This window comes from Salmo salar, chromosome 13 (genome assembly GCF_965601325.2).
Source record: "Salmo salar chromosome 13, fSalSal1, whole genome shotgun sequence".
NCBI classification, from domain to species: Eukaryota; Metazoa; Chordata; class Actinopteri; order Salmoniformes; family Salmonidae; genus Salmo; species Salmo salar.
This window is the reverse complement of record NC_138303.1, coordinates 87,679,558-87,703,424: the sequence shown is the minus strand read 5'-3', so window position 1 is coordinate 87,703,424 and position 23,867 is coordinate 87,679,558. Positions and strand designations below refer to the sequence as shown.

Sequence of the window (23,867 nt, the reverse complement as noted above, 5' to 3'; positions counted from 1 at the left end):
GGTGAATGCATACATTTCATACATTATTTTTTTTTTTTTTCCTGTGCTGGCCCCCCGTGGGAATCGAACCCACAACCCTGGTGTTGCAAACACCATGCTCTACCAACTGAGCTACAGGGAAGTTGTAAATGAGCTACAGGGAAGTTGTAAATGAGAACTTGTCTCAACTGGCCTACCTGGTTAAATAAAGGTGAAATAAAAAGAACCTGGAAGATATGGTGCACAATGTCCAATTTTGGTAAAAGGGACGCAAGGGCACTATGTCCCATGGGGATCACGGGGGACCAGTACGGAGAAGAAAAAAAAATGAATGAAATGTATGCATTCACTACTGTAAGTCACTCTGGATAAGAGCGTCTGCTAAATGACTAAAATGTAAATGTAAAAAATGATCACAGGACCTGGATGATGGAGCTGGAAAATGGATTTGAACCTTTGAAGAACAACCATGGGGAAACTACTGGCTGTGGGGGATCTAAAGGCACTGTTGGAGAGAGTAGTGGGACCGGTAAAAATGGAGAATGTACTGTGTGCCAGTGGCCTGACAGCGGCAGTATGGGATTCACTGGGGGATGGAATGGACTTTATACATACCGTCCTGGATTCTGGCGGGCCCTAAGAGCAGAGTACCCCACAAGTATGGCCCAAAGTCGCTAAAAGGAGAACCACTGGGGGAGACAGAGAATCCGGCTGCGTATCTACATGGTCAGCTGAAACGATGGAGGCAGGAAACAGAACGGGATCCAGAGGGAGACCCACTGATGACGACTCTGTTCCGAAACTCGGTGATAGAAGCCATGCCCCAACCAGTAAGAAGCAGGCTGGAGGACGTGGTGGGACTGACTTCAAAATCACACAAGGAATTCTGTGACCATGTGATCCATGCAGTGGAAAAATACAGAAAGGATGAACAGAGACTCACAGAACAAGGAAATGACATTCAGAGAAAACTGACCCAACTTCAGCTGGAATAACTGATTGCTGAAGTATGTTCAGGGAACGTTATTAAAATCATCATGTCATGGAGTCACATTACAATTTCATGAGACCATTGAAGGAATATTCCCTGCTTGTTGTTATGGGTGTTTTGAATAATATAGCCATCGGCATTAGCAGAATGTTCCTGTAATGTTTCCTCAGAACCACTTCTATTGCTCCCACATTACTGGAACATTGAAAGAGATCCTTAGGGGAATGTTCTGTGGAAGTTTTTACAGATGTTGTGAACAACATTTTAGTGAATGTTAAGAGAGCATTCCAAGGATATTTCATTTCAACTATTTTCTTAGAAAAAAATATTTGGTGATGAAAACATTCTTTGAATGTTTGTGGGATGTTATCATCTTAATGTTGGCTGAAACCCTAACTATAACTTCATGGGAATGTTGGCTAATGTTCTGGGAATGTCCCATTTTTCCTGAGTAGCTTACAGAAAAACAACCCACATATCATCCTCTAGGAATATATTTAGCCTACGTGCACATTAGGTTCTACTCAATGTAACATTTGTTAAAGCTAGACATTGTACACACACCCACACAAAAGTGGGAGTACAGTTTCAGCCATGGAGTCAACGCCCCTGGGGGAGTTTAGGGGTTAAGTGCCTTGATTAAGGGCACAACGGCAAGAAAAGGCAACTAGAATCTCAAACAACTAATCCAACTGAACAAATGACCTTATTGTTTTTGGATTGTACGAGATCAAGTAAATTATTCGGCGCTCAGTACTGATGGAGGTCACTGACCTTTACAAGAGCTCACAGCAAACTTCCGACATATTTTAGAAAATGTAGGTATGACCTAAAAAGTTCCACTAATCCAACTGTTTTGTGACTGAAGGAAAATGTTGTGCTCAATGTGAGAGCAGTAACTTCATGTCAATTGATTTAGTCAAAATTATTTTAGGACTGCGTTGCATGGCAACTGGTGTCCTTGTTGCCATGCAGCTCTGTCCTTTTTTTTTATATTACAATAACTTTATTTTTTATTTAACCTTTATTTAACTAGGCAAGTCAGTTAAGAACAAATTCTTATTTACAATGACAATCCTTCATGACCAATGTCTTTGAAGTTCTGAGTATCCATGACAAACTTGCTCAGTGATAACAACATCCTGACAAAACATTGATTTGACACTTAATTTGGTCGTTATCATTGGGTAAAGTATTTATATTATGACATTGCGGGACAGCTTCTGTAGGCAGTGAATTTGTATAAATTAGCATAGCATGGACATTTGAATAAGAAGTATGTTTATGTTTTTCCCATCTCCATCTCATAAATCATTATAGCTAGATTTTTTAACAGTTAACAACATGAGGCAGCATGTGTAGTAAATTAGACACAGGTGGCCAAAATACAATTTAGGTACAAATAATAACTGCAAGCGTCAATGTGAAGCAGTGGCTGCCCAACGACATGTGGAAATATGTGGAGAGGCAGGATACTGAATACAATAACCTTCAAAGACAGACATCAGATCACACAGCATTGTGTTTCAGCTTGAATCATTATCTCCAGCTATGTTTTTCTTTAGAACTCCTGCACAACAAAAATAGAACTACAGGAGAGAGTGACTCTCCTCTGTTCTTCATTCTTTTCATCCTAAATGTTTGTATCTTTCTGGATGCAGATGTTCTGAGCGTGACTATTCTTCATTCTCCTTTGATCATTTGCATCGACTCCATACACCAGCTGTCTGGAATCCTGGGTAATCAACTACTCTCATCCCACTAGGTAAAAATACATAAAATATGACGTCCTCTATGCATCATATTTCATTTCCCCCCAACATACTGATGTTTAGCATCGATGGAAGAAGTAGTACACGTACACAGTTTGAGTCATTTTGAACCACATATTAATGACAGGATCTCAAGGGTTTGTTTATCTGCAGGCCCAGTGCAGTCAAAAATGTGATTTTCCTGCGTTTTATATATATTTCTAAAGATTGTATATATAGTTCTAAAATTTCCCCTCCCCTCATACCACTCCCAGACAGTCCTAGCTAAATTCTTGCTTGAGAAATTGCTCTTTGCTAAGAAGCTATTTTTCACAGTAACGTATTTCATTGTTTCCCAGAAATGATTTGATATTAAGATAAAAACGGCTGCATTGGACCTTTTAAAGTAGAATTTACATTTGTTGACAGCTCAAATAAATATCAACCAACATTTGATGTTAATTTGATGGTAACAGGGTATCCATAAGGTATTCATAACATCTTTATAAGACCAGTCATGATGACACCTTCATGAATGTTGTAGTATCATTCATACAACATTCATAAGATATTTATTAAACATGATTCATAAGCAGTCTTCAAAATAAAAGTAAATGTTACTGACTGGGTGGGTTCAAGCCCGGGTCTTCTGCGCACCACAAGACTGTGTTAGCCTGCTGAGCTAAGGACTAGGCATTAGTTTGTGGAGCTAATGCAAGTCTTCAGGTCTCAGCCAAGGTTTCAGACAACCACATTACAATGGCAAACAATTGGTCATTTGCCACCCAGACCTGGGTTCAAATGGTATTGTGCTGACCAACTGGCAGGTGTCTTCACTGACATTTTCAACATGTCCCTGATTGAGTCTGTAATACCAACATGTTTCAAGCAGACCACCATAGTCCCTGTGCCCAAGAACACAAAGGCAACCTGACTAAATGACTACAGACAGGTAGTACTCACGTCCATAGCCATGAAGTGCTTTGAAAGGTTGGTAATGGCTCACATCAACACCGTTATCCCAGAAACCCTAGACCCACTCCAATTTGCATACCGCCCAAACATATCCACAGATGATGCGATCTCTATTGCACTCCACACTGACCTTTCCCACCTGGACAAAAGGAACACTTATGTGAGAATGCTATTCATTGACTACAGCTCAGCGTTCAACACCATAGTACCCTCAAAGCTCATCACTAAGCTAAGGATCCTGGGACTAAACACCTCCCTCTGCAACTGGATCCTGAACTTCCTGACGGGCCGCCCCCAGGTGGTAAGGGTAGGTAGCAACACATCTGCCACGCTGATCCTCAACACTGGAGCTCCTCAGGGGTGCGTGCTCAGTCCCCTCCTGTACTCCCTGTTCACCCACGACTGCATGGCCAGGCACGACTCCAACACCATCATTAAGTTTGCAGACGACACAACAGTGGTAGGTCTGATCACCGACAACGACGAAACAGCCTATAGGGAGGAGGTCAGAGACCTGGCCGGGTGGTGCCAGAATAACAACCTGTCCCTCAACGTAACCAAGACTAAGGAGATGATTGTGGACTACAGGAAAAGGAGGACCGAGCACGCCCCCATTCTCATCGACGGGGCTGTAGTGGAACAGGTTGAGAGCTTCAAGTTCCTTGGTGTCCACATCAACAACAAACTAGAATGGTCCAAACACACCAAGACAGTCGTGAAGAGGGCACGACAAAGCCTATTCCCCCTCAGGAAATGAAAAAGATTTGGCATGGGTCCTGAGATCCTCAAAAGGTTCTACAGCTGCAACATCGAGAGCATCCTGACTGGTTGCATCACTGCCTGGTACAGCAATTGCTCGGCCTCTGACCGCAAGGCACTACAGAGGGTAGTGCGTACGGCCCAGTACATCACTGGGGCTAAGCTGCCTGCCATTCAGGACCTCTACACCAGGCGATGTAAGAGGAAGGCCCTAAAAATTGTCAAAGACCCCAGCCACCCCAGTCATAGACTGTTCTCTCTACTACCGCATGGCAAGCGGTACCGGAGTGCCAAGTCTCGGACAAAAAGGCTTCTCAACAGTTTTTACCCCCAAGCTATAAGACTCCCGAACAGGTAATCAAATGGCTACCCGGACTATTTGCATTGTATGCCCCCCCCCCCCCTCCCCCCAACCCCTCTTTTTACGCTGCTGCTACTCTCTGTTTATCATATATGCATAGTCACTTTAACTATACATTCATGTACATACTACCTCAATTGGCCCGACCAACCAGTGCCCCCGCACATTGGCTAACCGGGCTATCTGCATTGTGTCCCACCCATCAACCGCCAACCCTTCTTTTACACTACTGCTACTCTCTGTTCATCATATATGCATAGTCACTTTAACCATATCTACATGTACATACTACCTCAATCAGCCTGACTAACCGGTGTCTGTATGTAGCCTCGCTACTTTTATAGCCTCGCTACTGTATATAGCCTGTCTTTTTACTGTTGTTTTATTTCTTTACATACCTATTGTTCACCTAATACATTTTTTGCACTATTGGTTAGAACCTGTAAGTAAACATTTCACTGTAAGGCGCACGTGACAAATAAACTGATTGATTGATTGATATTTGAAATCTTTCAAATACTTTGAGTATTTGAGCATGCTTGCTGTGACAGATGGGCGGGTGGGGTTTGCACTTTTGGGAATATCCATTTCGTTCCATTGCACCAGGCAAGCTCAATGAAGCCCAGCTATTTCATGTATTTAAAAGATACTACACCCAGGGTTGTGCCATTCCCTATCGCCATAGTGGCCTCAAGCAAGGCAATTAACACCTACAGTGCTACAAGGGTTACGCTGTAAGGGCTACTATGTGCTTCTCCCAACCTGTTGTGTTAATAGTGTGTCAGGAGGTTGGGTACTTTGAAGGTAAAAATGAAAATGTTCCTTATACAAAGGTTTAATACAATGTAATTTGAGTTAACTTTTATTTTGAAAGCATCTTATGAATGATGAATGTCTTATGAAAGTTATGAATGATACAACACTCATAAAAGTGGTATGACTGGTTTCATAAATGTGTTATGTATACCCCCTTCAAATGAAGTGTTACCGATTATATGTACGTTTTTGCCCAGAGGGATCTCTTTGCGCTGCACTCTTTGGTTTGATACTTCAGGGGCAGGAGATATTTGGCCACTCCTGGGGGAAACGGAAGTGCTTGTTAATTATTAAAAATCATTACGTTGAGCTGAACCGTCAAAGTTAAGTAATCCGTCCAATTGTTAACTAAAACCGGATTTGATTTCAGGGTTTAACATATTCAAGAAGTCTACATGCAAACAAGAGAAGATGTTTCTGAAACCCCACCTTCGTATTGTGCAGAGAATAAACCACTTTCTGAAGCGTTTGAAATATATGTATTGGTCAACCAAGGACCTCTAGTGTCCTTGCAGGATACTGCACCTATTCCAAGGGATTTCATATGAGATCAGACAGGAGACGGACTGGACCAGAAATCGGCCCAGTCATTTTTAACAAACCTGCCTATTTTTAATCGAGGCACACATTATTAGCTAAATAATGGTAAATATGCGCAAAAACACCAATTTAGACATGCCCGCTTTACTAAAGATGGACCTGCCCATCCGGTATTTGCCCAAACTTCCCTATGGCCAGTCAGTTTCTGTGCTCAAACAAAGGAAAACAGAAAACAGAACACATAAAACAGTGTAGTTTCCACTTTTAATGACAGTTGAAATGAAGACTCAAGCAGCAAGGTCTGCTGAAACATTCTGCAGATGACAAGGCACTGCCCAGTACTGTAAGAATTACAATATTCATCCTTGTTTTAATTCTGGCTGGTGGCTTCCAGTCATTCATATAATTTACTGAGAAAAGGCTAGAGGGCCACTTACAATCCGTAAGACATCCATCTTTTTACACATAACTTGTTTTATTAAAAAATCCAAATGACAAAATAAATCTTTCAAGGCAGGTCTTTGAATCATATTGCTTCAAATGCCATATAATACAAGGTTTAGCAAAAGATTGATATACAAAAAGAAACTCCTAATCATGACAGCTACTAGTGTGCATGGCTATACGTCATAGCAGATACACTTGGTCTATAAAGAATCATTCAGAGGTACTGTATGTCTCTCTCTGAAAAAGGAAAATCTGGTATTCCAGCGCTTATTTCATATGGACTTAATCAAATCTTACGTAAAAGTAATACTGTTGAGGGTTTCCAAACAAAGATGCCCTTCTCTTAGAAAGACAACCATCTATTTAAATGCTTAAAATTAGAATAAAAAAATGCTAATTTAAATACAGTTTTATGTTCTCTTCATTTGCTGAAAATGCTTAACGGTCCACCTCAAAACAAACAGACCTGCTCTGAAACAATGACACCCAAATAGTGACCAACCATAATGTAATTCAAATTGCAGCTGTCCTGCATCGAGTTGTTGTTTAGTTCGTTTTCAGTTTAAAACAGTGTGAGGAATGAACCAATAAAAAATAACTTGTAAAGGATAATCAATAAAACATCCTCCAGCTATAATAAAACGAATCAAATCTTATTCACTTTAAACTGTTCTTCTATTAAATATCTCCCTTATTAACTGATGCACTTATTTCATTACTTGTAATGTAATTTGTGCACCATTATTCAAATACATTGTGCTGTACTTTTTTTGTTGCTCTTTGATATGTATACTGGTCTTGTTTGGGTAGAAGGCACTGTAGCTTGTGTAAGGCAGTGTCTGCAGTCTAGAATGAATGGACCAAGTATGGCACCGCTGTGGGGCCTATAGCAGTTGCAAACAAGATGCATCACATGCACTCAAACTCGTCTATACGCTGCTTGGTGTTGCCCGACCGAATCTGCCGCAGGGTCTTGTACTTGTCCCGTCCCGCTTTCACGTTATCTGCGTGGATGATGTCATTTGCGGTTTTCTTGGTCTCATCCCGAGCGATGGCCAACTCCGAGCTCAAAGCCTGGTAGAGGAAACATAACATTACTGCCAAGTCTCACTATGGCACACACAACAACACAGGCATAACAGGATACATTTCTAAGCCCCATTCTTGTGATCTCTACACTATCATAAACAGTGATACAACCCCTATAAACATCTGTCTCCAGTGCTGGGGGGGATTTGGTGTGGGCAGCAGCCACAGTCGGTCACTCACCTGCAGGTGTTGCTGTACACGCTCGTTCTTCTCGGCTTCGGTCATGCGCTCCTCCTCGCTGCGGTCTTTGTAGGAGATACCGCCTGTGAACTCGGCGCTTGCCTGGTCGCTGGTCTCGTCGTTCTCGTCATGCTCGTTCTCGGCCTGCATAGGCTCCTGTATGTGGGACGCCATGATTTTGCTCTTCAGCTCCTCTTTGGTCTTCTCCAGGTCCTCCTGCACCATGCAGGCCTAAGGGGGGCAGCCACCCATGTTAATGACTCATGGTATGAACTGATTCAGGAGAAGGAATATCAATAGGTTATGTGAACTTCAGGTGAACTACAGTGTCAGCTATCGGGTTTAGCCGAGGTCAGTATAATATTCATAAAGGATTTTGTTTCACCATAGCACAGTACTGCCCAGTGTTTCACCTGTCTGGTTCTGTTTCCCCCAGCAGAAGAAATACACTATATATACAGAAGTATGTGGACACCCCTTCAAATTAGTGGATTCGGTTATTTCAGCCACACCTGTTGCTGACAGGTGTATAAAATTGAGCATACAGCCATGCAATCTCCACAGACAAACATTGGCAGCAGAATGGCCTTACTGAGTAGTTCAGTGACTTTCAACGTGGCACCGTCATAGGATGCCACCTTTCCAAGAAGTCAGTTTGTCAAATTTCTGCCCTGCTAGTGCTGCCCCTGTAAACTGTAAGTGCTGTTATTGTGAAGTGGAAACATCTAGGAGCAACAACGGCTCAGCCGCTAAGTGGTAGGCCCCACAAGCTCACAGAACGGGACATCCGAGGGCTGAAGCGTGTAGCGTGTAAAAATCGTCTGTCCTCGATTGGAACACTCACTACCGAGTTCCAAACTGCCCCCGGAAGCAACGTCAGCATAAGAACTGTTCTTCGGGAGCTTAATGAAATAGGTTTCCATGGCCGAGCAGCCGCACACAAGCCTCAGATCACTATGCGCAATGCCAAGCGTTGGCTGGAGTGGTTTAATGCTTGCTGCCATTGGACTCTGGAGCAGAGGAAAAGAGTTCTCTGGAGTGATGAATCACACTTCACCATCTGGCAGTCAGACAGAACTCCACCTTCCCCAATACATAGTGCCAACTGTAAAGTTTGGTGGAGGAGGAATAATGGTCTGGGGTTGTTTTTCATGGTTTGGGCTAGGACCCTTCGTTCCAGTGAAGGGAAATCTTAACGCTACAGCATACAATGACATTCTAGACGATTCTGTGCTTCCAACTTTGTGGCAACAGTTTGGGGAATGCCCTTTCCTGTTTCAGCATGACAATGCCCCCATGCACAAAGCGAGGTCCATACAGATATGGTTTGTCGAGGTCAGTGTGGAAGAACATGACTGGCTTGCACAGAGCCCTGACCTCAACCCCATCGAACACCTTTGGGATGAATTGGAACGCCGACTGCGAGCCAGGCCTAATCGCCCAACATCAGTGCCCGACCTCACTAATGCTCTTGTGGCTGAATGGAAGCAAGTCCCTGCAGCAATGTTCAAACATCTAGTGGAAAGCCTTCCCAGAAGAGTGGAGGCTGTTATAGCAGCAAATGGAGGACCAACTACATATTAATGCCCATGATTTTGGAATGAGATGTTCGACGAGCAGATGTCCACATGCTTTTGGTCATGTAGTCTATTCCTCTATAATGACCTCTATAAGATTATACAGTTATACAGTCCAAAATATACATTAATGTTCTGTGTGACAGCACGGTGCACCAATCAGCTCATAAATCTTTCAGATTAAAATGGGGCGGGGGGTTGATCTAGACAGCACAATCACACAACATTTGGGACCTGCTATTTAGATTTGCATTCTTTCAAATGTGAAAATAGGGAAAATATAACAATGGGGTGAGAGAAATCCTCCCAGGCAAACAGGATTTCCCTAGTGTAAAGACAGAGAGAAACCATCCCTTCCAGCCAGGCCCACAGCATGAGTCACCATGCACACAGGGGGAGAGGAGGGGCCCCTCCAATGGAGCAATTCCCTCCACCAGAGGGCTCAGACGCACCAATAGAGTTTACTGGATGATTGTATTTAGCACCTTCTGAACAGAGTGCCATCCATGATGTAGAATCATGTGATTTTTTTGGGTCAGTCAGACAATTACGCGGGTGGTCCCTTAAACACAACACACTGAACGATCAGAGACAAACGCTGGATCCACATTCGGTGCGGTGCGTACAAACTGCACCGATTGTCGTTCTGCCGTTCATCTGCCGTTCGTTTGCAGTTTGTTCGGCAAGGTGTGTTTTAAGGACCACCCGCCTGTGGGCATCTCTGACTACCGTCATTTTGCACTCAGTTTGCAAGTTACGACTGGCACTCTGTTCAGAGGTGCTAAGTTCTCTCGGCTGACAAAAGCTACCAGTGTGTCCGTGCCTGAAGTATGGTCTCTTAAAACAAACAGTGTCCAACTGCTATAACTTCAGAACAGCATATCAGAGCTATGGTTACTTTGTTCTAATGGATGAATTACTGCAACATTGGATGTAGCTGGGACTAAACCATGGGACTAAACCATTTGAGAAGGTGGGGGAGGTCAGAGAGAATGAGGAGAGCAGTAGCTGAGACCACACCTTCTGTTGCCACTGCGTTGCCTCATCCTCCTTCTTCTGCTTGGCGTCCTCCAGTAGGGAGATCTTTGAGGTTAGCTCAGCCAGTTCCGTGGCCTGTGGGAAAAATAGGTTATTTTCCCGTTCTTTCTTAGCCTATTAACTATCATGATAATACATGTTTCTGTACAATACAAACAATAATTTATTTGTTTTATTCCAAAAAATGTACTACAGTAATTAACAATCATCACATTACTCAGCAGCTCATCACTCTGTAGCCCAATGCTACGTGCTGACACTGCGTGTGCTGTTGATGAATGTGTGTAATATGTGGGTAACTCGCCAAGTGTTCCTGGTTTTTCATCTGGTTCTCAGACTGCTGGAGCAGGGCAGTCTTGGCCTCCTCAGCCATCCTGCGCTCCTTCTCCAGACGCTCCGCCTCCTCCTGAGCACGCTTCCTCTCATGCTCCAATTCCAGGGCCTTCCGCGTCTGTTCCTCCAACTCTGCACACACACAGTAATGATGATAATAGACAGAATGGACTACATTTACTGTAGCTTTTATTAAGTCTCTCTTGTAAAATAGAATTTCTCTCAACAAGACTAATTTCCTTAAATAAAGGTTACATTAGGTCTTACAGTGCTTTACAGTGTGTTGGTTGTATTTAGACAATACTCAATAATAAACAATGAACAATCACTCTCTTATAAGACTCTAAGAGTAAAGCTTTAAGAGTAAAGATAATAGGTTTTCTCTTATTTATTCATACTACAGTAATATGGGGTTTCCAACCTTGCTGAGCTTTTTTCGTCTGTTCCTCAATCTGTTTCAGTTTCTCTATAAGATCCTCCTTCTCCTTTTCAATCTTTTCCTTTTCTTTTTCAGCAAGTTCTCTCTTCTTCTTTTCGTTCTCCAGCAGTGCCCTGGTGGACAGAGGCCGTAGAGTAAAAAGGGAGATAGAAGGGAGGAAACATGGACAATTTCCAAAAATGTTCAAGCCTTCTTTATCAGACAATAGGCCAACCTAAACATTAGCTAAAGAGATCTGTCAATGTTCTGATGGCTACTGAGGTTAGAGGGACTTTAGTAAGAAGAAGTAATAATGTCTGGCCAGTGGCCACCATTTTCCACCCACAACAGACTGCTGTGATTTTAATGTTAGAAATGATCAATTGATGCTCTTCATGTTCAGCTTTCTTTTTGAGCATTACTGTTGGGCAGATACAAGGACGATACAAAGACAGAGGCTGGAGTAACCACGGGTCTCTGAAGTCTTGAAATAGTCTTGTAAGCAGCAACTACAGTGTGGTGGTGGTGGTGACACTGACCTCTCCATCTTCTTGTGGTTCTTCTCCTCTCTGGCCTGGGCCTTCATCTGCTGTACCTCAATGGTGTCTGGTTTGCGGCGACGCATATACAGCTCATGATTGCCCATGCAGAGTGCCAGGATGCGCTTGTTGATACGCAGTCGTGGAGCATAGAATACAAAGTCCTAGGAAAGAAAGCATGTGTGAGTACCAGTAATCTTTCAAAAAAATATATTATGGCAACAATAATAATTTCTCTCCCTAGTAAATACATTATAACTTTATCAAATCAAAGTTTATACAGTTTAGCAGATGCAAGATTCATTTTTCTACTTACCCAGAGTCAGATGAACTCATGGATACCATTTGTATGCCTCTGCATGCAGTAGAAAGGAAGTTAGAGGTAGTTTTGCATATGCTAGCATATCTGTAGACTTTCCGTTGTTGCGCTAATGCTAGTTAGCATTGGCTCGCTAAACTACCTCTAATTTCCTTCATACTGCACACAGATACATAAAATGAGTATCCACGAGTTCATCTGACTCTGGGCGCATCTGACTCTGCCATAATCTCACAGTATTCCTTTAAACATGAGAACAGAGAGGGCATTAGTGGTACATACTGGTGCTTTCTTGTCAATGGGTTTGATGACAAACTTCTTGTCATTGAAGGAAATATTCCTGATTTCACTCCATGGGAATCCAATTTTAGGTGTCATCCTGTTGAGGCAAAAATGTGATATCAACACACTGATATTTGCGTTCTCATTTACACTTCATCACAATCCTAAAACAACCATTGGACCTGAGTTTGTACGGCATATGTATAACAGCTTTCAGTCCCATATGTGTGAGTACCCCTGTGGTGTACATTTCTACATGAGTCACTCACTTATCATTCTGTTCGTAAATGTTGAGTCCCAGGGCGTCCACTCCTAACCATAGATCTGATCCTTTCTTGTTCTTGATGCTGAAGTAGTTGACACCGTACATCTCCAGGTCCTGAGCGATCTTCAGGTACTCCATCATTGAGTCCTCTCTGTTTGGGTATAACAAATCAAGTCATTAAGCACAGAAGGAACACAAGCTGTTAAGTTATTAAAATACTACCAGCAAGGTAGCTGCCAAAATAATTCTCAATAAGAGCTGATTGTCAAGATGCTTCAAAATCACAGCATATGCTTTCTCATCCTCAAGCTCTGAGTGCAAATCTATTCACTCCATGAGAGAAGCTAAAGCAATTTTCCACATGACATGGTATGTTGTACTGTAAAGAGAGATATAGAACTTTCAATTGAAACCAACAGCGGCAGATTTTCTTTAGGCCAGGGACAACAGAGCTAGGAGAGGTAAGTAATGTGTGTGTGTTTCACTACCTGAGCATGCCCTTGTGTTCCTCATGCCACACCTGGATCCTCTCCTCCCACTGCTCCTTGTTGAGCTTGTGCTGGTCCAGGACTCTAAAAACACAAAGAGAACATTACATTACACCATAAAAACATGACACCATCAAAAACTGTATGCCATCATAGACTGTTTACAGTAAAGAGAGTATGGAGGTCCAATCAAAAGGTGTTATGTAAACTCTAGAGATGGTGGAGGCCTTACCTCTGAGGCAGCAGTTTGTCGCTGGACAGGTATCCTGTCGAGTGGATGTCCTTGTTGTAGTCAGCATACTTGGCCTGCACAGCGTAGGAGGCCAGCAGCACAGCAGTCTCCGGGGGGCAGTAAATGTCATCGTTGAGGATCCCCTCCTTCACCTGCAAGAAGAACAGCCTCTGGGTGGCCTCCTGGATCAGCTCCTCTGACACGTCCTCAGGGAAGAACTTTCCACGGAACTTGAACAGCAGTGGGCTTTCCTTCCTCACATCCTGGGCAGTCACCTAGGATCAGGGGTCATACAGCTGAGTGGAGGCACCAGGAGCAGTTTATCTTTTACCTACACTCTTAGAATTAGTGGTGACTAGAGGAACCCCAGAGATCCTAAAGGAACGCCTGGAGATCCTCAAAGAACTAGTCAATGGTTCATATTTGCACCTTCGGTTAGTTGAGGGGTTCTTGGAGGAACCTTTATGGTTCAATGTAGCAACAGGTTCCTGGATAAACCCTGGAGTGGAGGCGTGGCTTAGTAGGGGTGTGGCTTTAAGATTTTTTTGGCCATCCGTTAGAGTAAATGTCATTCCTGTTAATGTGATGACAATACAACAGAAAAGATTAAGGTTGAACGCTGATAGTTTTGTAGCTTCAATGAGGCTAACACAGATGTATGAGTTCATTAAGAGCCTATGCAAATCCGAAAGTTGGAATAGTTTCGACTTTATTACTGTATGTAATCAGCAATGTTAATATTATTAATATTATATTAGAATATGTAATATGCATAAATATTCAAGGAACATTTTAATTTGCAGTGTACAAACTTAAGATGATGAACAGGAATGACATTTACGCTAAAGAGTGACCAAAAATAACTATCTGAAAGCAACGCCTCCAATAAGCCACGCCTCCAATCTGATAGGCTGCCACCGCTACAATATATTATCAAAAACGTTCAAAATTGAACCCTTCCCAAAAAGGTTCAGGTTTGACCTTTACACAGGGGTTCCTTGAGGAACCTTTTTCAACTGGAAATGTTCTGCCGGTGTGGCAACCCAAAAAGTTTATTCCAGGCACCTTTACTTTTAAGAGTGTAAGGTGGCATGGAAGCCTTGTTCACTATATCCTTGTTCACATGGAGGCACTCACCTTCTTATTAAGCTTGAGCCAGGTTGAGAAACCTTTTGTATCCTGGTACTGCAGTCCGAAGAACCACACCTCCCGCAGTCCGATTGTCTTCACAACCTTAGGGCACACAATTGTTTTAATGTAACCTAGCTCTCAACAGGGGTTAATTGTGTTAAATTGTCTGTGAAAACAGTGTTATGCGACATTCTTGTTTCATGTCAGGTTTTAATTTACTGTTGGTAATGGTGCATGATGGTTGAGTCATTAATTGAAAAGAATATGACGATCTAATAGTCTTTAGTTTAGCCTTTCTTTAGAGTTATATTAAAGCACTTTTACTGAAGTATGAATACAGAATCATCTTCGCTTAGTGCATAGATATTCTACTTATCTTTTACATTTTTTAATTTCATTTTCAAACTAACACTGTATCAAATAACCATTTCTAAGCTAAACCTAACACCAAAAATAATACAGTTGGCAGACATTTCCTAAAAGTAATTGCTTGGACCTACGTGTAGAAGAGAAGTTTAAACTTTCTCAACATAACTTAACGCTTCATGTTCTACCCTAGACATTGGTACTCTTTTTTTGTTATATGAGTAGATCATCTCTCTCACACACACACAAACAAACAGAGGCTTTAGCTCCATTATGCTAACTTGTGAAAGGCACCCGTTTTATGTATTACGAAAATCTTAACCAGATTGAAATAAGAAATAAGTCACATATTAAACTTAGTGCTTCAGCATTGTTGCCCCATACAGCTCCCTTTCTGATTGCCTGAGTAAAAATAGAGGGGAAACTCTGTAATCTTATCTAATGGTTGTGGAGTGAGTCATCCAGTCCCCTGCCCGGAATGCCCACTACATCAAATGCCACTTAGAGGGGTTTGTGGCTATCCTGACACAGATATGTCTGGACAGCAAAGTCCACATTAAGTTTAAAAATTCATAATAATAAAAGTAATAGAAACAAATAAAAAATATATGTGATTACAAGCATTAAGTGAGATAGGGACATCAGCCAAAATACAATTGGTGATGGAGTGACTCTGCTAAAACGATAGAGACGTAATCTTAGGCCAGGCTGGCCTGCCATACACCCATGACAAGTTTGTGTCTAAGAGAGCCACTTTAACACTGGTGGGACCAAAACGGCTTGCCAAGCACCAACCTCTCCTCTCCTCTCCTCTCCTCTCCTCTCCTCTCCTCTCCTCTCCTCTCCTCTCCTCTCCTCTCCTCTCCTCTCCTCTCCTCTCCTCTCCTCTCCTCTCCTCTCCTCTCCTCTCCTCTCCTCACACAGACAGGTATCGTAGAACAGCTTGAGACGGCTAGGGACTGATGACCACTCATGGACTAAATACCTTGGAGGAGACACATCTGCTGTGTAAACAGCCTTGGGTAGGAGTTGGTGTTTCCCATATAGAAGACAGTGTTTAAACACACTACCACTGCCTGCAAATCATCCAGGTCTACACAGTCATCTGATTTGATTGAGCCGCCCTTGAGTTGAGATGGGTTAGCTTAGGGTGGGTAGGGAGTTTAATGGTAAATCCAAAGAACCGCTACAACATGTAATATTTTACAGCGAACACTGCAGCAGAAGCGAACGCGTTCCTCCGCTACCCTTTCCTCCGCGTGAGGCTACAATAAGTCAAGTTTCCCCGGGAATAAATCACAGACAGTGTCACCAGCAAAGCACCCCCACACCATCACACCTCCTCCTCCATGCTTCACGGTGGGAACCACACATGCGGAGATCATCCGTTCGCCTACTCTGCGTCCAAAAATCTCAAATGTGGACTCAGCCAAAAGGACAGATTTCCAACGGTCTAATGTCCATTGCTCGTGTTTCTTGGCCCAAGCAAGTCTCTTCTTCTTATTGCAGCAATTGGACCATCAAGGCCTGATTCATGCAGTCTCTTCTGAACATGTTGAGATGTGTCTGTCACTTGAACTCTGTGAAGCATTTATTTGGTCTGCAATCTGAGGTGCAGTTAACTCTAATGAACTTATCCTCTGCAGCAGAGGTAACTCTGGGTCTTCCTTTCCTGTGGTGGTCCTCATGGGAGCCAGTTTCATCATTTACATTTTACATTTTAGTCATTTAGCAGACGCTCTTATCCAGAGCGACTTACAGTAGTGAATGCATACATTTCAAACATTTTTTTTTTTTTTTTCCCCGTACTGGTCCTCCGTGGGAATCGAACCCACAATCCTGGCGTTGCAAACACCATGCTCTACCAACTGAGCCACACGGGACCGTGTTTGGTGTTTGGTGTTTGCGACTGCATTTGAAGAAACTTTCAAAGCTATTGACATTTTCCGGATTGAAGGACATTCATGTCATTTCTCTTTGCTTATTTGAGCTGTTCTTGACATAATACGGACTTGGTATTTTACCAAATAGGGATATCTTCTGTATACCACCACTACCTTGTCACAATACAACTGATTGGTTCAAACGCATTAAGAAGGAAAGAAATTCCCCAAATTAACTTTTAACAAAACACACCTGTTCATTGAATTAAATAAGAATGTGTTCTTAACTGACTTGCCTAGTAAAATAAAGGTTAAATTAAATTACAAATTAAAATGCATTCCTGGTGAGTACCTCATGAAGCTCGTTGAAAGAATGCCAAGAGTGTGCAAAGCTGTCATCAAGGCAAAGGGTGGCTACTTTGAAGAATCTCAAATCATAAAAATATTTTGATTTGTTTAACACTTTTTTGGTTACTACATGATCCCATATGTGTTATTTCATGGTTTTGATGTCTTCACTATTATTCTACAATGTAGGAAATAGTAAACATAAAGAAAACCCCTGGGATGAGTAGGTGTGTCCAAACTTTTGACTGATACTGTAGATATAAATACATATATAATAAAAATCTTCAGGAGCCCCCAAAAAATGTTTTGCTCTCAGGCCTATGCCATAGCGAACAACTTGACTCAATGAGAAGAACAGTGAGAGAGTGTGAGTTCCTAGAAAAATAAACCCTTCACTCCAGTCCCACAACTGGGCTTCCATTCCCCAGCTTGCAATTTACACTGATTAGCATTAGAAGAAAAGCACCACAAGAACATGTAATTTGCCACTGAAGAGGCAAAATCCTTGGCATGTTTCAGCAGAGCAAGCATTGTTCTTACCTGGTCGAAGAGTTGCTTTCCCGTTGTGTTGGGCTGGATGGCAAACTCCAACTCTGCATCCATCGTGGTAACTCGCACACTAATCTGTTGAAGAAACCAAAATGAGTTAGTACGTGTGACTGACAACCAGTGAAGTCCATAAAAATAAAAGTTACATGTGTCGGTGTACCTAATTTACAACAAATGTGATTATCAAGTTAGATGCCTCTGAGAATTCGAGATTGAGAATCAATAGCATGTTGGATCAGACTACATTTATTAGAGACTGTTAGTTACTTACATGTATGTATTTATTAGCATAAATCATAAGTATGTACATTTATATGCACAATTTAATTTTGGGATTGATCAAAGGGGAATAGGCCTCATAAGCATTAGAATGAACCCTCATTCTATGACCAGAGGAGGTAGAGTTTCACAGCAGGGCAGGAGTGCACCTACATGACAACTTGGGCCAGGCATATGAGCACACTAACTTGGCAAAATCTCTATTTGATTAAACATTTTGGCAGTGTAATTTATAATTGTCTACATCTCATGAAAGATTTATGGATATAGCAGGGTGGACACATATACTTTCAGAAAAAAATGGTGCGTATGTGGGCTGTCAGATATGTTTCATCCAAAATGTCAGTGGTTTGTAAACTGATAACTACTGAACATATTACCAATGTGCAGGCAGCCAAGGCATCATAGTATGTTAGGTTCCAAATACTGCTTTCATCAGGCGGTAAGCAAAAGCCATAATACAACAATTTAGGCTGACATTCAACTAGTTTTTCTAGACAGTTGGGTTGCTTCCGGCAAGGTTCCAATGCTCCGGTGCCATTGCCTAGCTTACGTTGTTCCCATGTCTGGGATATCTGAGACTAACACTCAACCATGACCTTTTTCAAAGCAGTGTGAAACATTTTTGTCTTTATTTGAGAGCTGTTGCATGTCCATACTACTCTATTAAATACTCTTTGGGTATACTCCTTTGAGACGTAATATGCATGTTAATTTCAACTCCCTTACTCACTAGAGAGGGGAGGGTGGGGCAGACAATTACAATGTTTCAAAGATGTACAATGTGGGAGAGAGGCCATTTTCCGTGCCTGGTACAGAAGATTGCACAAGGGGAGGTGCTAGACTAAAATGATTGATCAGCCTCAAACCCTGGAAAAAACAATTGCAGGAAACCCACTGAGGGAGACAGTGCACCAATTCCTGCCACAATGAGGTATTATTAACTTATATTGGAAAAAGATGCACACTGACTTCACAGAAACCAAAGGGGAAATAAATATTTTATCTTAATGATGCGATAAAACTTGTCCACTACACTAACAGAATTTTAAACAGAATTTAGTGGGAGTAGATTTTACACAGAAATAAAAACTTCCTACAGTTACTATACTAATACTGTGTCAAATTAAATAGTTTTGCATCTGGCCAATAGTGATGAGTATATCTCTCTAAATGTAGCAGAAATACTTTGGGGGTTTTAGCATGCTAAGTGAACATGTTGTCCCCCAGCTCACTCTCTCTCTCTACCGAGCTGCTTCACTACAGGAAGTAACCACATCCTCTGGTAGCTGGGCCTCGCAAAGCGAGGGTGGTCCGCTCAACATGGAGCTCACTGACACTACATCCTGTAATGCATCACTGCTGCTTGCCTGCCTTTCTCTCAGAGTTAATGTGTGCTCAGTGATTGCACCAACACAAGTTCTCTTTTCGATTTCTTAACATCCACACACACGTGCATGCAAATTGGACTTGTAGCTCTCTATCGCACTGTTTTGCTCTCATATGACATTTACTGTAGGCCTATACGTAATTATGATAAAAAGTTGCTCTTAGACTGTTCTAGTGACACGATAATAACGTGATCATTTTGTAATTGCAAGTTCTGCCGTTTTTGTAATTACAAAAGTGGAATTAGGAAAAGTAGCCTTATTTCTAGAATGATTTATATAACAGCAGGCATACAAAACCTGATGAGCTAGCCATCATGGATACCTCAGTCTTTAGACCACTACATCATGGTCCAACACTCAAAGCAGTTTTACAGCCAGTATGAATTTGAAACAAATGGAATATGCCCATAAAAGAAATGCAACAAATTAGTGTATGCTGCCTGTCTCGTGGTACACAAGCTTCCTCCTGCTGTGCACCCTAAACATATTTCCATCCCACGCTGTGAGTGATTAATAAAGCTATATTGACATGGCTCCATGTTCTGTCCTCTCAGAGATGACATGGGTGTGTGTGTGGGGGGGGGGGGGGGGGAATAACTGAGCAGGGCTGAGGCCCACGCCTGAGCTGAGCCACAATGGCATGCTTTATTTCCCAGCTGTGAGGCTGATTAGGGCCGCGTTCTTTCCCCTTTGTGTCAGCAGGCCCCATTCGCTGGTCAGTCCACTTGTCACCCTGCCACTTCCTGTCATCACAGAGCAGACTGGAGTGGCTGGACTGATGCGGCACACAGAGTAGAGGGCTGTAGAGTAGAGCTGTGACTGGACCGGGGACTGTAAGAGCAGGAGCTAACTACTGTGAACATTAATCTAATTTAGGCTTCACAAATGACCCAGACACATTCAGCCATCTACAAGTAATTAGTACAAACATTTAACATGGTTGGTTCTCAAACAAATTCTATGCCACTCAACAGTGCATAGTTGAGTTCCTTGTTTTCTTAAAATGTATGACTAAACAAGATCTGGACACATCGCAAAGATGTTACCTAACGTTGTAGGGGAGAGATGAATAAATCAACTTTTTATTTCACACAAAATGAAGGCCCAGTTTTCTAGGGAGTGGTTAGCTGAATGTTTCATTTCCTCTTTCCATGATCCGGCAACTTCTACAAGTGAAATGAAGCTTTACGTGCACTTGCAGGCTATACCGATAACTTATATTTGTAAACAAGTTAGGGCCAATAACTGTCTATTGCCATTGTCACGTTTCCCAATAACCAACCAAAAATCATTGCTCAACATAAAAAGGTAACTAACAAATGAGTCACTGACAAAAAAAACAGCTGGGGGCTTAAAATGGGTTCTGAAAGGCATCCACTGAATGCTGACCAAGCAAACTCGACTAGGGTCTTAAATATACACCCACCATGGACGCCCACTAGATTTGCCTAATAAACTAAAAGAAAAGAACCCACGCCAACTTAGGTTAGGGAGTGAAAATAAACATCAATCAAACCAAATGGCGACAAAATAAAAGGTGTTGTATTAAACTTAAAGCAGGAGCGTTAAACAGCAGTCTAGCTCTTCCAACATCTCTCATGCCAACTGGAACACTGGCTCTGCAGCTTTTAAATATCACCTGTGTAAGCAGGTGATTAACGAGGTGCAACACGTCCTGACCAACAAGGATGATTAAAATCAGGGCAAGCCACAAACAGAACCAAACTCGAAGTCGAAATCCCAAAGCCTATAACATCTTCCCCCTTAAGACAAGTTTGCTCACCACCAACTGAAAACAACTCCCATTTCACAACAAGATCAACTTAAATGTGACACTACTTTAATGAATCGCCATCTCTAATAAAAACACGGTATTTGCTGCCAGTCTATTGTACAAGACAAAACAGGCACAAAAAAATGCTATTATATTTTTCATATTTGTAAATATATATATATATAATAGCTGCCTAAAACTCAGACGTTTTGAGAACAGAGGGAAAATCTCGATCTGTGTACCTTCCTAGTACTCATCCCCTTGGGACAAACCCTACCAAAACAAAAATAATCTCCAATACGGCAAAACATGCAGTCAAAACAAAAGCCAGGATACACACTGGCAAAACACAAAACAAAACTTATGACTGCCAACCCTTGAAAAACAAAATAGGCAACAAAGTTGTCCTTACTACGGATTTCAAGGGGAAACTCCCGCAATATCCGGAGTAAATTTCTTCTCAGGATTTTCCTCATTTGAATTGCCTCAGGGAAACGAGTGGTAGCACACATAACGGTTACAAGAAAATGGTGACCACTCTTTGTTTTGGGCAAAGGACCAACACAGTCCACCAGAACCCTGCTGAAGGTTAATCAAAAGCAGGAATAGGCTGCAAAGATGCAACTGGTACCTTTGCAGCTTACAGTTTGCTTTGGTTTGCCTGTGAGCTGGCAAATGTGACAAGATTTACAATAAGCCACAACATCCCATTTCAGATCAGAAGAAGTTACGCAAGATACGGTCATACATCTTGTTGACCCCAAGATGGCCTGCCATACTACCATCGTCAGCCAACCTCAGTATCTCTTGTCGACAATTGAAATACACTGAGCCAATCGTCTTGCCTGGTTGTGGCGTGGGAATGCTATTTTATCTTCAGAATACCATCTCTGTCAAAGTAACCCACACGAACTTCATCAAACTCCTCCTCTGGACATATCTCAGCAAAAAAAGGGGAGAGGAAAACATCTTTACTATATTCAGCAATCAGCTGCTTCCGAGACATCGAAGTGTCAACTGTATGGACCCTCTCTCTTTCAGAGGTCCTACAAACTTGCTCACCTTTAGGGTTTTCAAAGGAGAGGTCAGCTCAGGAGGTATACCGAAATCAGGACCACACATAAATGTCTCAGACAGATGAAACATGGTGGGATCACTGACATCCTCCTGAAGACTAGACTTGCTCTTGGCAATCTTGTTTGACATAACACATATAACCGCACACGCTGGGAACACTCTAGGGTACATTTCTGATAACCCATCAGGTTCCTCTACTCTTGGTTCCTTTATAAATAACAGGATTTAGCACAACCTTCCCTCCAGCCAAATCGTTGCCCAATATGAAAGAGACCCTGTTTACCAGTATGCTAGGCATCACTCCAACGATAACGGACCCAGTAACAAGATCAGACTCGAGTTCCACATTATACAAAGGAACTTCCATGCAACCCATCTCCATGCCTTGAACGAAGATACTATAACAAGTTGCTGAAGTGTCAGACAAAGGCAAAACACCCTCCAAATATACTGCTCAAAAAAATAAAGGGAACACTTAAACAACACAATGTAACTCCAAGTCAATCACACTTCTGTGAAATCAAACTGTCCACTTAAGAAGCAACACTGATTGACAATACATTTCACATGCTGTTGTGCAAATGGAATAGACAACCGGTGGAACTGATAGGCAATAAGCAAGACACCCCCAATAAAGGAGTGGTTCTGCAGGTGGAGACCACAGACCACGTCTCAGTTCCTATGCTTCCTGGCTGATGTTTTGGTCACTTTTGAATGCTGGCGGTGCTTTCACTCTAGTGGTAGCATGAGACTGAGTCTACAACCCACACAAGTGGCTCAGGTAGTGCAGCTCATCCAGGATGGCACATCAATGTGAGCTGTGGCAAGAAGGTTTGCTGTGTCTGTCAGCGTAGTGTCCAGAGCATGGAGGCGCTACCAGGAGACAGGCCAGTACATCAGGAAACGTGGAGGAGGCCGTAGGAGGGCAACAACCCAGCAGCAGGACCGCTACCTCCGCCTTTGTGCAAGGAGGAGCACTGCCAGAGCCCTGCAAAATGACCTCCAGCAGGCCACAAATGTGCATGTGTCTGCTCAAACGGTCAGAAACAGACTCCATGAGGGTGGTATGAGGGCCTGACATCCACAGGTGGGGGTTGTGCTTACAGCCCAACACCGTGCAGGATGTTTGGCATTTGCCAGAGAACACCAAGATTGGCAAATTCGCCACTGGCGCCCTGTGCTCTTCACAGATGAAAGCAGGTTCACACTGAGCACGTGACAGACGTGACAGAGTCTGGAGATGCCGTGGAGAACGTTCTGCTGCCTGCAACATCCTCCAGCATGACCGGTTTGGCGGTGGGTCACTCATGGTGTGGGGTGGCATTTCTTTGGGGGGCCGCACAGCCCTCCATGTGCTCGCCAGAGGTAGCCTGACTGCCATTAGGTACCGAGATGAGATCCTCAGACCCCTTGTGAGACCATACGCTGGTGCGGTTGGCCCTGGGTTCCTCCTAATGCAAGACAATGCTAGACCTCATGTGGCTGGAGTGTGTCAGCAGTTCCTGCAAGAGGAAGGCATTGATGCTATGGACTGGCCCGCCCGTTCCCCAGACCTGAATCCAATTGAGCACATCTGGGACATCATGTCTCGCTCCATCCACCAACGCCACATTGCACCACAGACTGTCCAGGGGTTGGCGGATGCTTTAGTCCAGGTCTGGGAGGAGATCCCTCAGGAGACCATCCGCCA

General features: G+C 42.8%; 1 protein-coding gene across 1 annotated transcript in view; it reads right to left on the bottom strand.

Annotated features, from left to right (window-relative positions):
* Window positions 1-6,654: 6,654 nt before the first annotated feature.
* The window catches only part of LOC106567791 (moesin a), a 24,647-nt gene continuing 7,434 nt past the window's right edge, over window positions 6,655-23,867 (bottom strand). Inside the window, exons 2-13 of the mRNA XM_014137531.3 lie at window positions 17,648-17,731; window positions 14,517-14,612; window positions 13,380-13,654; window positions 13,148-13,231; window positions 12,664-12,810; window positions 12,395-12,491; window positions 11,794-11,957; window positions 11,258-11,388; window positions 10,808-10,968; window positions 10,486-10,578; window positions 7,889-8,119; window positions 6,655-7,693 (exon numbers count right to left, since the gene is read on the bottom strand). Coding sequence (XP_013993006.1) covers window positions 7,529-7,693; window positions 7,889-8,119; window positions 10,486-10,578; window positions 10,808-10,968; window positions 11,258-11,388; window positions 11,794-11,957; window positions 12,395-12,491; window positions 12,664-12,810; window positions 13,148-13,231; window positions 13,380-13,654; window positions 14,517-14,612; window positions 17,648-17,731 — 1,728 coding nt within the window. The 3' untranslated portion in view covers window positions 6,655-7,528. The remainder of the gene's footprint in view (window positions 7,694-7,888; window positions 8,120-10,485; window positions 10,579-10,807; window positions 10,969-11,257; window positions 11,389-11,793; window positions 11,958-12,394; window positions 12,492-12,663; window positions 12,811-13,147; window positions 13,232-13,379; window positions 13,655-14,516; window positions 14,613-17,647; window positions 17,732-23,867) is intronic.